The sequence below is a fragment of the Electrona antarctica genome, assembly GCF_951216825.1.
Source record: "Electrona antarctica genome assembly, chromosome: 19".
NCBI lineage: Eukaryota > Metazoa > Chordata > Actinopteri > Myctophiformes > Myctophidae > Electrona > Electrona antarctica.
This window is the reverse complement of record NC_136800.1, coordinates 41,444,361-41,458,731: the sequence shown is the minus strand read 5'-3', so window position 1 is coordinate 41,458,731 and position 14,371 is coordinate 41,444,361. Positions and strand designations below refer to the sequence as shown.

Sequence of the window (14,371 nt, the reverse complement as noted above, 5' to 3'; positions counted from 1 at the left end):
GGATTTAGAAGGATTTTTTAAGATTTTGAGGTCAGGCCTAAATGGATCAAATGATAAGGGACAATATCGGTGGCACCCAACTGTATGTGTTGTTCTTGCCTACTATAAATCACTCTGGATTAAGAGCGTCTGCTAAATGCCTACAGTGAAAAAAAAAAAAATTAATGCAGGCTATGAGATTTTTACGAGACTAACGGTTTAGGGCAGTGGTTCCCAAAGTGGGGTCCGGGGACCCCTAGGGGTCCTTGAGGGAGTTCCAGGGGGTCCCCGGGGACTGTAGGCCTAATTCTGGTCAAACTGGGGGTCCTTGAAATTAAAAATGGTTGAGACTCACTGCTAGAGCCGTAAAGGTCGTCTTCTATATAGGGGTCCCTGGCATATCTTTTCAAATGGGTGTCCGTGGGCTAATTAGTGTCGATTTGGGGGTCCTTGAGATGAAAAGGTTTGAGAACCACTGGTTTAGGGAGGCTGACACAGGGGTCCCACCTGGAGGTGGATTCCTTTCGTGTGGTTGCCGGCGCAATCGCTAATATAGATCCCTCCCAGTCATTTTGCTAGCCAATTACAATGTCACGTCACACCTGTGATCATGTGTAAGTAATCCGGAGGGGATTTATGCCCCCAAAAATCATGATAATTAATTATAATGTCAAATAACTGAGCTGCATTCTGTATTTAGGCCTCGCGTTCTATGTTTGTAATACCATGAGACACCGCTAGGGGGAGACACTGAGCTGGAGCAGCTGGAATGGGAGTGGGAATAACAACATGACCTGAGATCACAGAGCACGCACGTACACACGCACGCATGCACGTAAGCACGCACGTACACACGCACGCACATACATGTGCACGCATGTACACACGCACGTACACACGCACGCACGTACGCACGCACGTACACACGCACGTACACACGCACGCACGCACATACACACGCACGCACGTACACACGCATGCACGCACGCACGCAGCAGTATGTAAACAACTAGAGGTTGTAGAATGACATGGTTATAGTCTGCCAAGTGGCATTGTGGGAGAGTATCTGTGTGTGTGTGTGTGTGTGTGCGTGCAACAGAGCTGTTCCTCGGTGGCCTGGATTTGTGTGTGTGTCTGTGTGTGCGTACCCTTTCAGTGTGAGTGTGTGTACTGTAGTGTGTGCGTGTGTGTGTGTGTAACAGCTGTAGTAGTTCATCAGCGGGACTGCGGGGCGGCTCCACTGAGCCAGTTCAGTCTGACAGTCAGACAGACAGAGAGACAGGCGTACGCTGTAACAGTCCTTATATGGGCGGCTTGGGGGTAGGTGGGGCTTTTATTCCAAGTCTCTTTTTAACCCCTTACTCCCCCCCCCCCCCCCCTCTGGCTAGACGCTGGTGATGGAGGCCAGGCAGGCGTTGGGCTTCTGCAGTTTGTCGGGCGGAGGGGGCGGGGCCGGCGGGTCGGGGGGGATGGCGCGGAAGGAGAAAGGGGGCGGGACCATGCCCAGGTGGCCCGGGCTGAGCGCCAGGTTCTGGTTCTGGCGGCGGTTCGACTCCACGATGGACGACGTGTTGGAGGCCAGGCTCTCCCTCGTCCTATAGAGAGAGTGGACGCACGCGCACGCACACGCACACGCACACGCACACACACACACACACACACGCACACGCACACGCACACGCACACACACACACACACACACACACACAGATGGGGGGGTCAGTCAGTGGTGGGAAAAAAGTGGTCAAGGTCAAGTTTATTTGCGTGTCCCAAATTGGCCTGTTCATATTAAAATGGTGAGGGTTTTTTTCGGTACCACGGCACACGCACTCGTGCGCACGCGCCTACAATTGTGTAGATTGGCTATTTTCAAATGGCCAAAATGTGTATAGGGCTGAAGTGGTTAATGTTCTGTTTTGTAATAATAATCAACATCTACAAAGTAACTAAAGTTCTCAAATAATTGTAGTGGAGTAAAAGTACAATATTTGCCTCTGAAATGAAATGGAGTAGAAGTAAAAGTACTGACAATTTGACGTACTCAATTACAGTACAGTTACCTCCAAATGTTACTGTGCTTATGCTTTCCACCACTGGGGGGCAGTTCAGGCTTTTATCCACCAGGGGTCATCAATGTGTCAAATTTGACATTTTTCAGTTTTGCACATGATTATAATGTTCTTATTTTGATCATAAGACCCAACTAGTGAATGTCAAAGTCTCCAGGTTTTCTTTACAATATGTATGACACTGATTTATATTTATTCGGACACCCATTTGAAAACATATGCCAGGGACCCCCTATAAGATAACATATTTACGGCTCTGGCAGTGATTCTCAACCCGTTTCATTCCAAGGACCCCCCGTTTGACATGCATTAGGCTATGTAACCTGGCTAATAAGCCAGACCGAATCAGCCGTTGGCAAAAAAAATGTGCCTGCCGGCGGATTACGGTCTGGAGAGGCTCAATTGTACGCCCATTTCCTACACCAGAGAACTGGTGTGGCCAATCGGGACACGGTATGCAATAAGGGCAGGCTTTGGTACAGTGACGTTCAATGCTTGAGACCTTTGACTGACAGTAGCTCTGACCAAGTGCGTCAAAGAGAAAATGTTTGAACCCGCCCCCCCAGGAAACAAGATCCATACACAGCATCTCCAGACTCAAATACCACATGACAGTGTGATTTGAGTCTGGCTTATTAGCCAGGCTATAGGCTATGGACCCCCATTTAATGGCATTTCTATCTCTGTGACCACAATGTATATTGTAAAATCACTGTTAGTTTAACCAAAATGTATTTTTTTTTCTGTATTTTTTTTGTACACTCTCAGAGTTACAGATCAATGGGTCCATTTGGTTCCTAACTTTCCACCATAGCTGGGGACCCCCTGGAACTCCCTCAAGGACCCCTGGAACTCCCTCAAGGACCCCTGGAACTCCCTCAAGGACCCCTGGAACTCCCTCAAGGACCCCTGGAACTCCCTCAAGGACCCCCTGGAACTCCCTCAAGGACCCCTGGAACTCCCTCAAGGACCCCTGGAACAACTCCCTCAAGGACCCCTGGAACTCCCTCAAGGACCCCTGGAACTTGCACTTTGGGAACCTCTGCCTCTGAGGTCATCCTCTGAGGTCATCCTCTGAGGTCATCCTCTGAGGTCATCCTCTGCCGACTCTTTGGCTCTGCAGGCCAAAGAGTACACAGAGACATATTGCTCTCTCTCTCTCCCTCTCTCCCTCTCCCTCTCCCTCTCCCTCTCCCCCTCTCCCTCTCCCTCTCTCTCTCTCTCTCTCTCCCTCTCTCCTCCCTCTCTCTCTCTCTCCCTCTCTCTCTCTCTCTCTCTCTCTCTCTCTCTCCCCTCTCTCTCTCTCTCCCTCTCTCTCTCTCTCCACCCTCTCCCTCTCTCCCTCTCCCTCTCCTCTCTCTCTCCTCTCTCTCTCTCTCTCCTCTCTCTCTCTCTCTCTCTCTCTCTCTCTCCTCTCTCTCTCTCTCTCCTCTATCTCTCTCTCTCCTCTCTCTCTCTCTCTACTCAACAAAAGTTCGGAAACGTAACTTTGGACGGTTATTTCTCCCCTATTGTATTCTATATTGTTTTTATCGTTGATTAATCACCTTTTCAACGAGGTATAGCTTGTAAGGACCAGGCATTCGTGGAATGAGCAACACAGCTCAACGTGTGGGTAGCGCCTCCAAACAAATTGCCAAAATGGTAGGTATTCAGAAACCCTTGTTTTGAGTTGCTTTGCAGATTGGATGATTGCACTCTCCCACAGTAATAAGGAAACAACACATATATTTTTACACTTTATTCATTTTACACTTGGGTGGAAGATCCATACGCAGCCACAACAGCTTGGCACCTCCTCCTCATTTGCCATTTCGGCAAATGTTTTGGAGGCGCTACCCACACGTTTAGCTGTGTTGCTCATTCCAGGAATGCCCGATCCTCACAAGCTGTACCTCGTTGTATAGGCGACTAATCAACAATGAAAACGATATAAAACACAACACCAATTTGTATTACTGAAGGGGAGAAATCAAATAACCGACCAAACGTTTACGTTTCAGAACTTTTTGTGCCGAAGTAGTTTTGTGTGTAAAAAATGGGGTGCTCTCCTCACCGCGGCGAGTTGAATCCGCTGTCAACGGTGACGGAGCTGCTGTCCATGCTGTCCAGGCGTGCGGAGTGCGCCCCCTGCTGTGCGTGGTGGTGGTGGTGGTGGTGGTGGTGCGCGTCGGGCAGGCTGTTCTCCTTGGCGTGTGCCGAGGACGAGGACGGGAAGGTGAGGTTCCTCTCGAAGCGCCGCTGCAGGTCTCTCTCCTTCTCGCGCTCCAGCAGCCACTGCATGGTTCCCCCGGCCACGCCCGCCATCATGGCCTTGGTGCCGCCCCCGCCGCCGCCCCCCAGGGCCTTCCCGTCCGCCCCGCGGCCCCCCTTCCCTCCTCCTCCTCCTCCCACCCCCGGCACATCGTCTAGTTCGTCGTCGTCCGACACGTTGTAGTAGTCGAAGCCCGACGAGGCCTCGCCCGCCGCTCCCCCCGCGCCGCCGCCCCCCGACGGGAGGGCGGTGGAGGAGGAGAGGGAGGGCGGCGGCATTGAGGCCACCAGGGGCTTGGGGGCGGAGTCCTGGCAGAAGGAGGAGGAGTCCAGCAGCAGCGCGTCACACGACGACGACGAGAGGCCCTTGGAGGCCAGCGGGGGAGGGGCCAGGCCCCCCCCACCGGAGGAGGAGGAGCCACCGCCGCTACAGGGTTTCCTCAGGGAGCTGTATCCCGGCAGGGGCATGCTGGGAGGAGGCTTGAACAGCGTGTCCTTGCTGAAGATCTCCTTGCGTTGTTTCTCCGACGCCGTCGTCGCTCCTGCGGAACGGACGGAGGCATCACAGGGGTTAATTAATTACGGAGTCAAGGTTAACAATATTAAGCAATATTACACGATACGGTACGTGGTGAGACCAGCTATGTTGTATGGTTTAGAGACTAAAATGCTGAGGTGCTCTCTAGGAGTAACAAGGATGGATAGGACCAGGAACGAGTACATCAGAGGGACAGGACAGCGCGTGTCAGATGTTTCGGAGATGAAGCCAGAGAGGCCAGACTGAGATGGTTTGGACGCATACAGAGTGAGTATACTTTATATCGGTAGAAGGATGTTGAGGTTGGAACTGCCAGGCAGGAGGCCTAGAGGAAGACCAAAGAGAAGATTTATGCATGTAGTGAAAGAGGACATGAAGTTAGTTGGTGTTTGAGAGAAGAGGAGGCAGAGGACAGGGTGAGGTGGTGGAGGCAGATGATTCGCTGTGGCGACCCCCCTGAAGGGAAAAGCCCAAAGGAAAAGAAAGAGAAGTGTATACGTTACCGTCATTAATGGCACGCCTGCGTTGCTGCAGGAAGGAGCCGATACGCCAGTTCCGTAAGCAGTGCAGAATGCCATTAATGAAGGTAAAGCACGACACTCGAGTGTAATATTGTGATTATACAACAGTTACCCTTAAAAAAACACGTCAACTCAATTTCATTATAATGAAGATATTCGCTAAAAAAATAATAGCAATAACAATAATAACAATAATAATAATAATGACAGAAATGACCAAAAATGTAGAAAATCGCTAGCATAGCAACCCAACAGACTTTGCTCTGGTTCCATCATGCTCGTTTGAAGCACGGCTAGATGGCTACTTCAACCAATCAGATTGCTTCCTCGATACGTTGTACTTGTATCATTTACAATTTAGGCATTCAGCAGACGCTCTCAACTCTTTTACTGCCGATGACGTGTTTCATGTGTTTTTCCGACAACGCTGATGAAGGCTTGAACGCCGAAAAGCGTTCGTTGCTGCTGCTCTGCAGCATACCATGTCAACAATTAAATAAATTAAGAGTGCCTTAAAACATGAGTTCCGTGAGTGCTGGTTTTCTCTTTTAGAGACATTTCTGCATGTGTTTTTCCCCCAATGGCAATCGCTAAGGAAATAATAAAAAACTACAATAACATTGTGAGGCGTGGGGAGGAAGTAAGCTAAAACTACAATAATCTTTAATATAAAACTACAATAACCTTTTAAGATAAAACTACAATAATCTTTAATATAAAACTACAATAACCTTTTAAGATAAAACTACAATAATCTTTAATATAAAACTACAATAACCTTTTAAGATAAAACTACAATAATCTTTAATATAAAACTACAATAACCTTGTGTCCCGGCATGGGGAGGAAGTAAGATAAAACTACAATAATCTTGTGTTGCATGGGGAGGAAGTAAGATAAAACTACAACAACATAAATAAGATAAAACTACAATGACCTTGTGTCCCGGCGTGGGGAGGCCGTCCGTTGGCCAGCAGGGCGGCGGCGTGGGGGGTGAGGTCCCCCCCGGAGAGGAGGGGGGGGAGGGGCATGGGCGGCAGACTTCCCCCCTTCCCCCCCAACACCTCCTCCTTGTAGTCGGGCGGATGCGGCGTCTGTCTGTCCGTCTGCAGCCGTGCCTCCACCCCGCCGGAGACCCCGCCCCCTTTTGAGACGCCGCCGTCGTGACAGGCGCCGGTCACGCTCTTCCTACCCAGAGTTCCCGGCGGCAGCAGCAGCAACGTGGGGTCGGCCACGAGCGAGAGCGGCAGCGAGGAGGAGGCATCGCGGTTGAAGTACTCGTCGTCGCCGGCGAGCAGGGGGAGGGCTGAGGACGAGGCGTGAGGCGTGGCGCGGTGCGGCGGCTTGGGAGAGTATGCCGGCAGCACGCTGTCCCTGCTCTTGGAGCACTTCTCCAAGCTCCGCCCCCCGCCCCCCTCCGTGAGCCCACCCCGGTGATGGGAGGAGGAGGAGGGGTTATCTCCCCCCGCCGCCGCCATCTTGGACGACGATGGGGGCGTGGCCCGCGACGAGTAGTGCGAGGAGGAGCTCTGATTGGCCGCCGCCGCCGTGGCGGCCGCCGCCGCCCGGAGCGTGCCGTCGTCCGTGTAGTAGCGGCTGCGGTCCTCGTAGTAGTCGGGCGGACCGATGAGGCCGCCGATGACGCCCCCTAGTGGCCCCTTGGAGTTGTCCATGGAGCGGGAGCGTTCCTTGGCCTTGTCCCCCTGGCGCTCCCCTCGAGACTTCCTCTCCTGTTGGGCGGGGGATGGGAGACAGGGCCACGGTTAATATTACAGTAATATTACAGTAAGACTTCCTCTCCTGTTGGGTGGGGGATGGGGGACAGGGCCACAGTTAATACTACAGTAATATTACAGTAAGACTTCCTCTCCTGTAGGGTGGGGGATGTTATCAAGGACCCCCAGACGAATGCATTTGCCCAACTAAGGACCCTACATCTAATAATACGTTGGGCCAGGTACCCCCATGACAGATTTGTGTTTTTAAAATGTTTCAAATATATTCCACAATTGTCACTTTTTGTCCAAGATTATTTTTGAAAATAGCAGATCTACAAGCTTCGTGTGAGCTTGTAAATGGGCACCAGTGCCACATTGGCCCAAAGGAGGGTGACCACTGACACACATGTCCCCTACATTTGTGACCGATACAGGTGCACCTTGGAGTGGTGTACCTGTGTGTGGGAGTGTGACCGGTGCACCTTGCAGTGGTGTACCTGTGTGTGGGAGTGTGACCGGTGCACCTTGGAGTGGTGTACCTGTGTGTGGGAGTGTGACCGGTGCACCTTGGAGTGGTGTACCTGTGTGTGGGAGTGTGACCGGTGCACCTTGCAGTGGTGTACCTGTGTGTGGGAGTGTGACCGGTGCACCTTGGAGTGGTGTACCTGTGTGTGGGAGTGTGACCGGTGCACCTTGGAGTGGTGTACCTGTGTGTGGGAGTGTGACCGGTGCACCTTGGAGTGGTGTACCTGTGTGTGGGAGTGTGACCGGTGCACCTTGGAGTGGTGTACCTGTGTGTGGGAGTGTGACCGGTGCACCTTGGAGTGGTGCGCCGACGGCCCGTGGCTGGGCTCGGGGAAGGGCATCTCGGTGCGCCGCTTGGCCAGCTCGCCCGACACGTCCCACTCGGGCGTGACGGGCAGGTGTGCCGAGGCGTCCAGGATGTTGGGGTTGCTGTGGGCGAGGTGCAGCCGCGCCCGCTGCCGCTCCGCCGCCACCGCGTGCTCCCGCGGCGAGCGCGCCAGCGACGACGAGTACGCCCGGTAGTCCCGCTCGCCCGGCGCGGGGTCCTCGCCCGGGTTGCGCGGATCGCCCCCTCCTCCTCGACCCGACGACCGAGGCTTGCTGTGCGAGCGGGCCGCTTTGGTCTGAGGGAAGGAGAACGCAAGGGGTTGTTGGTACAACAACAACGAAATAACGGAAGATAAAATAATGAAAAAATAAACATTTAAACCCATTAAGACCTGAGAACAGATGAAAAATGTATGTTTCTATGTCAGTGGTTCTCAAACTATTTCATGTCAAGGACACACATAATTATCTGTATTTGTTGTTCTAAATAACTAAATAAAAACTATGAATAAAAAACGATAAACGGTAACTAAGTGAAACTGTATTGTGTTTACACAGCTTACTAAATGGAACTGAAATGATATTTCATAATGCTATTAGTTTTCTTTTTTGTCCATTTATTAGCTTTTCAGGATGATATGAAATCTTAATCTATTTATTTCGCTGTATCAGTTTTACACCGCACGTCACTCGTTTACAATCTGACAAAAAACCCAAAGTATAAAACGAAAAAAAGAAAGAAAAGCAAACTATAAAACTAACACTAAAACTAATCAAAAACTAACTAAAACTATTAGCATTATCATTGAATAAAAACAAATGATAAAATAGGAAATCCGCTAAAACTAACTGAATAAAAAAATAAAATAAAAAACTCCCAGCCTATCATAATTCTTGAGCCTTCCTTCATACCTGCGAGGGCTTGCGGTGCCGGCCCCCGCTCCGCCGGCTCCGGGAGCTCTGATTGGCCGAGGAGGCCTTGCTGCGCTGGGCGCGCTCCTCCTCCAGGCGCTTCATGACGGCCGTGTGTCGCGCCAGGTTCTCCACCGTCAGGTCCGGGTTGATCCTCCGGATGATCTCCATCTCCACGGTGCGCGGCAGCGTGCTGGGGACCTCCTCGTCACGCAGGGGCCACTCCTCTGGGGGGAACTGGGCCGAGAAGGTGGCCAGCTGCTTGGTCTTGTCCTTCTTGAAGCTCAGTCGGAACAACTTCAGAGAGAGAGAGAGACAGAGAGAGAGAGTAGAGAGACAGAGAGAGAGAGAGAGTAGAGAGAGAGAGAGAGAGAGAGAGAGAGAGAGAGAGAGAGAGAGAGAGAGAGAGAGAGAGAGAGAGAGTAGAGAGACAGAGAGAGAGAGAGAGTAGAGAGAGAGAGAGAGAGGAGAGAGAGAGAGAGAGAGAGAGAGAGAGAGAGAGAGAGAGTGAGAGAGAGAGAGAGAGAGAGAGAGTTTAGTTGAGTTGCACGAAGGCTTAACCCATTTTCGGCGGGAACCCCTTTTGGTGTTTTAAGCATTATGTTAGTGTTATGTAGCTATTGAAAAATAGCAGATCTACAAGCTAAAAAAAAAAAAAAAGCTACGAGCTTGTAGGCCTGCTATTTTTTTTTTATTTTTTTTTATTTTTTTAATCGTGGAAATCTTTGAATATATTCTTTCAGAGTTTCAGTTGTTAACTCAAATCTTTGCTTCTGGGGAGGTCCCTGGAACAACATATTTTCAGATGGGGGTCTGCGGCAAATTACAGATAATTTTTGGGGTCCTTGACACGAAATATTGAGAACCACTGATACAGAAACATGAGAAGACATTTTAAAAATATTTTTTTTAAATTTCGACGTCAGGCCTAAATGGGTTAATTTCACCTTCAAATACCCTGCTGATGTTTCTAATTCTTCTGTAGTCCTGTGGACTGTATTTAAAACACATTCGCTGCCAAACACGAATTTTCAGAGTTTCTTTTTTGTTTATGCTGGATGGCGCCGTTTGTTCACCAGCCTATTGGTTCACTGAATCGGTCACCATTTGTTTTGGGGGTTCCCGGGACACCACGTCAATCACATGACCGGGAAAGTTTAAAAAAAAAAGTTTTTCCAAAGCCTGTTGGAAAAACACCTATGGGATGATGTAATACAGTGGTTCCCAAAGTGGGGTCCAGGGACCCCTAGGGGTCCTTGAGGGAGCTCAATTAGAGATAGTTAGGAACCAAATGGACCCTTATGGGTCTGTAACTCTGAGAGTGTACAAATGGAACCAACCGGGTCCATTTGGTCCACAATAGTTTTCCTATATGATAAAACATTGTTTTAAAAGAGTAATGTCACACACATATTTTTTCAGGGCATACGGCAGGCCTTGTCGACGGATTTGGAAGAGATTTTGAAGGTCTGGTTCCAAAAATGAACCAGTATTTAATGTGTAAAATCCATGATATTTACATTGGAATGAATGAGCCCGGCTGGAAAGTGTCCAAGTGGGAGTGTCTAAGTCGGAGAGGCCGTGTCTTAGCTGTAGACATTTTTAAATCTCAACTCAAGACTCACCTCTTCACTCTTGCTTTTAGTTGAGTTTTAATATCTGCGTTCCTACTCTGTCCCGACTTGTTCTTTGCCATTGTTCTATCATTTTAACTACTTGGCTTATTGTATTCTATTTTTGTGTTCTGCCCTGTGAAGCACTTTGAGCTGCATTTATGTATGAAAGGTGCTACATAAATTTATTATTAAAGTTTATTATAGGTGAATTGACACAGGGGTGAAAAATGGGTTACAAAATCGTGGGATAAAAATAATACTAATTAAAAAAAAAAAAACATGATCATCTCATTACCTTGAGGCCGAACTTTCGCCCGGCGCTGCCCTTCCCCTCGGTCTCGGTGCCGGCCCCGCCCCCGCGGTGCTTGGTGAGCGTGTCCGTCTTGAAGGGGAAGCTCAGCGTGCTGCGGCTCTTCTCCGTGGCGGTGACGGCGGCCCCTGTGGTCTGCTGCGTGGTGGTGGTGGTGGGGGGCGTCTGCGGCGAGGGGTGCGGCGAGGGGTAGGGCGCGGCCTCCCCCCGGTGGTCTTTGGGGGAGCGGCGCTGCAGCGTGGTGTGGTGGCTGGGCGGGTCGTCGCGGTAACTGTTGTTGTACGACGAGTCGCCGCCTGTAATACACAGAATAATACAAAACTCTGATGCTGGCATTCAAAGCAACCAATCAGAACTGCAGCCTCACTCCCAATCTTCCACCGTAGTCTGAAAACCCACCTTTTTAGACTACATCATGGCCCGTAGCACTTGCCCTATAGCCCCTTAGATAGCACTTTATGTAGACTTAGATAGCATTTGATACAGACGTATAGCATGTTATGTAGACAGCACTAGAATTGCATTGTATGCAGTCATAGCACATCATAGTATATGTATAGCATAGTACAGTATATATGTATAGTTTATATGTATAGTTTCATTATATAGATATTCCACTGTTACGTTCTTAGCTTACGCATGTTTCATGACAACTACTTTTTATGTATGTGATGTATTGCCATGCTTTTTGTTCTTGCTTAATGTAAATCGCTCTGGATTAAGAGCGTCTGCTAAATGCCTACATTGTAATACGGTCGTCGCGAGAGTTACCGTCCTTAATCAATGATATGCGTTCGTCTTTATCCAGAGGGTTTTTACTAATAAGAAACATCAATGAATGTTAGTGCCTCAGAATAATTATTTATCCATACCAGTGGTCAGTGTTGATTTCGTCGACTAAAACTAAGACTAAAACGCGCCGCGCTGCGACGCGTTGTGAGCTTGTAGATCGGCTATTTTCAGCATGCAACCAAAGTGTAAAATATGCCATTACAACGGACATCAAGGCCTGTCGAAACACATTTTAGTCGACTAAATCAACTGTAGATTTAGTCGACTAAATCCCATAGCTGGTGGGGACGGAGGCTCTCCATAGTAACCGGAGCAATGCTAAAAGGTAAACTGACGGTTTCATATATGGAGTATACGGTTGTCTACGAACATGTACGTAGTTAGCATCTTTAGCTTTCATCATCATTTTTCGACCGCAGTCGAGATCATGGATTCCACAATGCTACGCCAGACTTCCCGGTCCTTCATTGCCACCCCCAGTTCCTGCCTACTGAAGCATGTGTCCCTAGCGATGGGAACGACAGCTTTCTACCTCTGGTCCGCCCTGAGGCAGGACTCCAGAGAAGAAGGGAAGATATAACCTCATTGTCAGCTCTGTAGCAGTGGCCGGCAAACTGTGTTCTTCTGGATCGGACCAGTGAAGAAACACGGGGAAGGTTGCCGTATATTAGATAAGTCGATGGGTGGCTCTTCCAAGACAGATTTTGCGCTCTCATTAGAAGGCGGGTGTAAGTGCCATCCAACCGATTCTCTTGTTTCTTTGAAAGTGTCCATGTGTCTCGGAGCCATAGAGTAGAATCGGCTCAACAGTCGATAGCTTTAGCTTTAGCTTCAGCTACGATTATAAACGTAGATGGCAGAGAAAAAGTTAAGGAAGCTGCCCTAGTGTCGTGTCCTTCCTTTGCCCACTAGTCGTCCACAGTTTGTGTTATTCTAAAGACTCTAAAGATTGAATCAGAATTATACCCGTCTAAAATGAGCCCCCCCCCTTACCTCCGCTGTGGTTCTGGCTGGCCTTGGGGTGCGCGCGGCCCCCCACCACCACCCCCCCGGAGGGGGAGGGGGTGACGGTGCCCGACAGCGGCGAGGTGCACTGTGTCTGCTGGTGCTGCGTGGCGCCCAGGCGCTCGTCCAGGTGGTACCTGGGACGGATGGGGGGGGGGGGGGGGGGGGAGATACTCACATTTATTCACAGTTTTACTTAAGTAAAAGTACCAATACTGCAATTTAGAAGTACTTCGTTACAAGTAAAAGTACGGAATTGAAAATGTACTAAAGTACAAAAGTATCGGCATCAAAATGTACTTAAAATACTAAAAGTAAAAGTACTCATTGTGAAGAATGTGCCATTTCACAAGTTCAAATGTGTACAAAATCTATTGAAAATAGCCGATCTACAAGCTCACAATGTGTCGCGTTGCGACGCATTGTAGATCAGCGAACGCTTTTAACTCATATCTTTGCTTCTGAGGGGTTCCTGGAATAACATATTTTCAGATGGGGGTCAGTGGATTACATATCATTTTTGGGGTCCTTGACATGAAATATTGAGCACCACTGATATAGAAACATGAGGTTTTTCAGAAAACTGTCAGGATTTTGAAGACATTTTTTAAATTTCGACGTCAGGCCTAAATGGGTTAAATAAAGGCCTTGTTTTACTTGACTGTAGCAGAGTGACTGTAGCAGAGTGACTGTAGCAGACTGTAGCAGACTGTAGCAGACTGTAGCAGAGTGTAGCAGAGTGACTGTAGCAGACTGTAGCAGACTGTAGCAGACTGTAGCAGACTGTAGCAGACTGTAGCAGAGTGACTGTAGCAGACTGTAGCAGAGTGACTGTAGCAGAGTGACTGTAGCAGACTGTAGCAGACTGTAGCAGACTGTAGCAGAGTGACTGTAGCAGACTGTAGCAGACTGTAGCAGACTGTAGCAGACTGTAGCAGACTGTAGCAGACTGTAGCAGAGTGCCTTGACTGTAGCAGAGTGCCTTGACTGTAGCAGAGTGCCTTGACTGTAGCAGAGTGACTGTAGCAGAGTGCCTTGACTGTAGCAAAGTGACTGTAGCAGAGTGACTGTAGCAGAGTGACTGTAGCAGAGTGACTGTAGCAGAGTGACTGTAGCAGAGTGACTGTAGCAGAGTGACTGTAGCAGAGTGACTGTAGCAGAGTGACTGTAGCAGAGTGCCTTGACTGTAGCAGAGTGCCTTGACTGTAGCAGAGTGCCTTGACTGTAGCAGAGTGCCTTGACTGTAGCAGAGTGCCTTGCTTGGACCTCCTTCTGTTGTCTCATTGCAATTATAGTTATGTTGATAACAGTCCAACATGGTGAATAAAACCAGTACCACTTGGAGCTGGTGAGAATCAGTAATGAATAAAACCAGTACCACTTGGAGCTGGTGAGAATCAGTAATGAATACAACCAGTACCACTTGGAGCTGGTGCGAATCAGTAATGAATAAAACCAGTACCACTTGGAGCTGGTGCGAATCAGTAATGAATAAAACCAGTACCACTTGGAGCTGGTGAGAATCAGTAATGAATAAAACCAGTACCACTTGGAGCTGGTGCGAATCAGTAATGAATAAAACCAGTACCACTTGGAGCTGGTGCGAATCAGTAATGAATAAAACCAGTACCACTTGGAGCTGGTGAGAATCAGTAATGAATAAAACCAGTACCACTTGGAGCTGGTGAGAATCAGTAATGAATAAAACCAGTACCACTTGGAGCTGGTGAGAATCAGTAATGAATAAAACCAGTACCACTTGGAGCTGGTGAGAATCAGTAATGAATAAAACCAGTACCACTTGGA

The 14,371-nt window shown here is 49.1% G+C and overlaps 1 protein-coding gene across 5 annotated transcripts in view; it reads right to left on the bottom strand.

Moving 5' to 3' along the window:
- Positions 1-209: 209 nt before the first annotated feature.
- Positions 210-14,371, bottom strand: part of LOC306912600 (storkhead-box protein 2-like) — a 112,405-nt gene continuing 98,243 nt past the window's right edge. For 4 of the 5 annotated variants that reach the window (XM_079488944.1, XM_079488946.1, XM_079488948.1 and 1 more), the window contains 7 exons: positions 12,554-12,702; positions 10,754-11,064; positions 8,843-9,139; positions 7,870-8,226; positions 6,298-7,090; positions 4,105-4,843; positions 210-1,574 (listed from right to left, as the gene is read on the bottom strand). In XM_079488944.1, coding sequence (XP_079345070.1) covers positions 1,364-1,574; positions 4,105-4,843; positions 6,298-7,090; positions 7,870-8,226; positions 8,843-9,139; positions 10,754-11,064; positions 12,554-12,702 — 2,857 coding nt within the window. In that variant the 3' untranslated portion in view covers positions 210-1,363. The remainder of the gene's footprint in view (positions 1,575-4,104; positions 4,844-6,297; positions 7,091-7,869; positions 8,227-8,842; positions 9,140-10,753; positions 11,065-12,553; positions 12,703-14,371) is intronic. The other variant, XM_079488945.1, reaches the window with a different exon arrangement.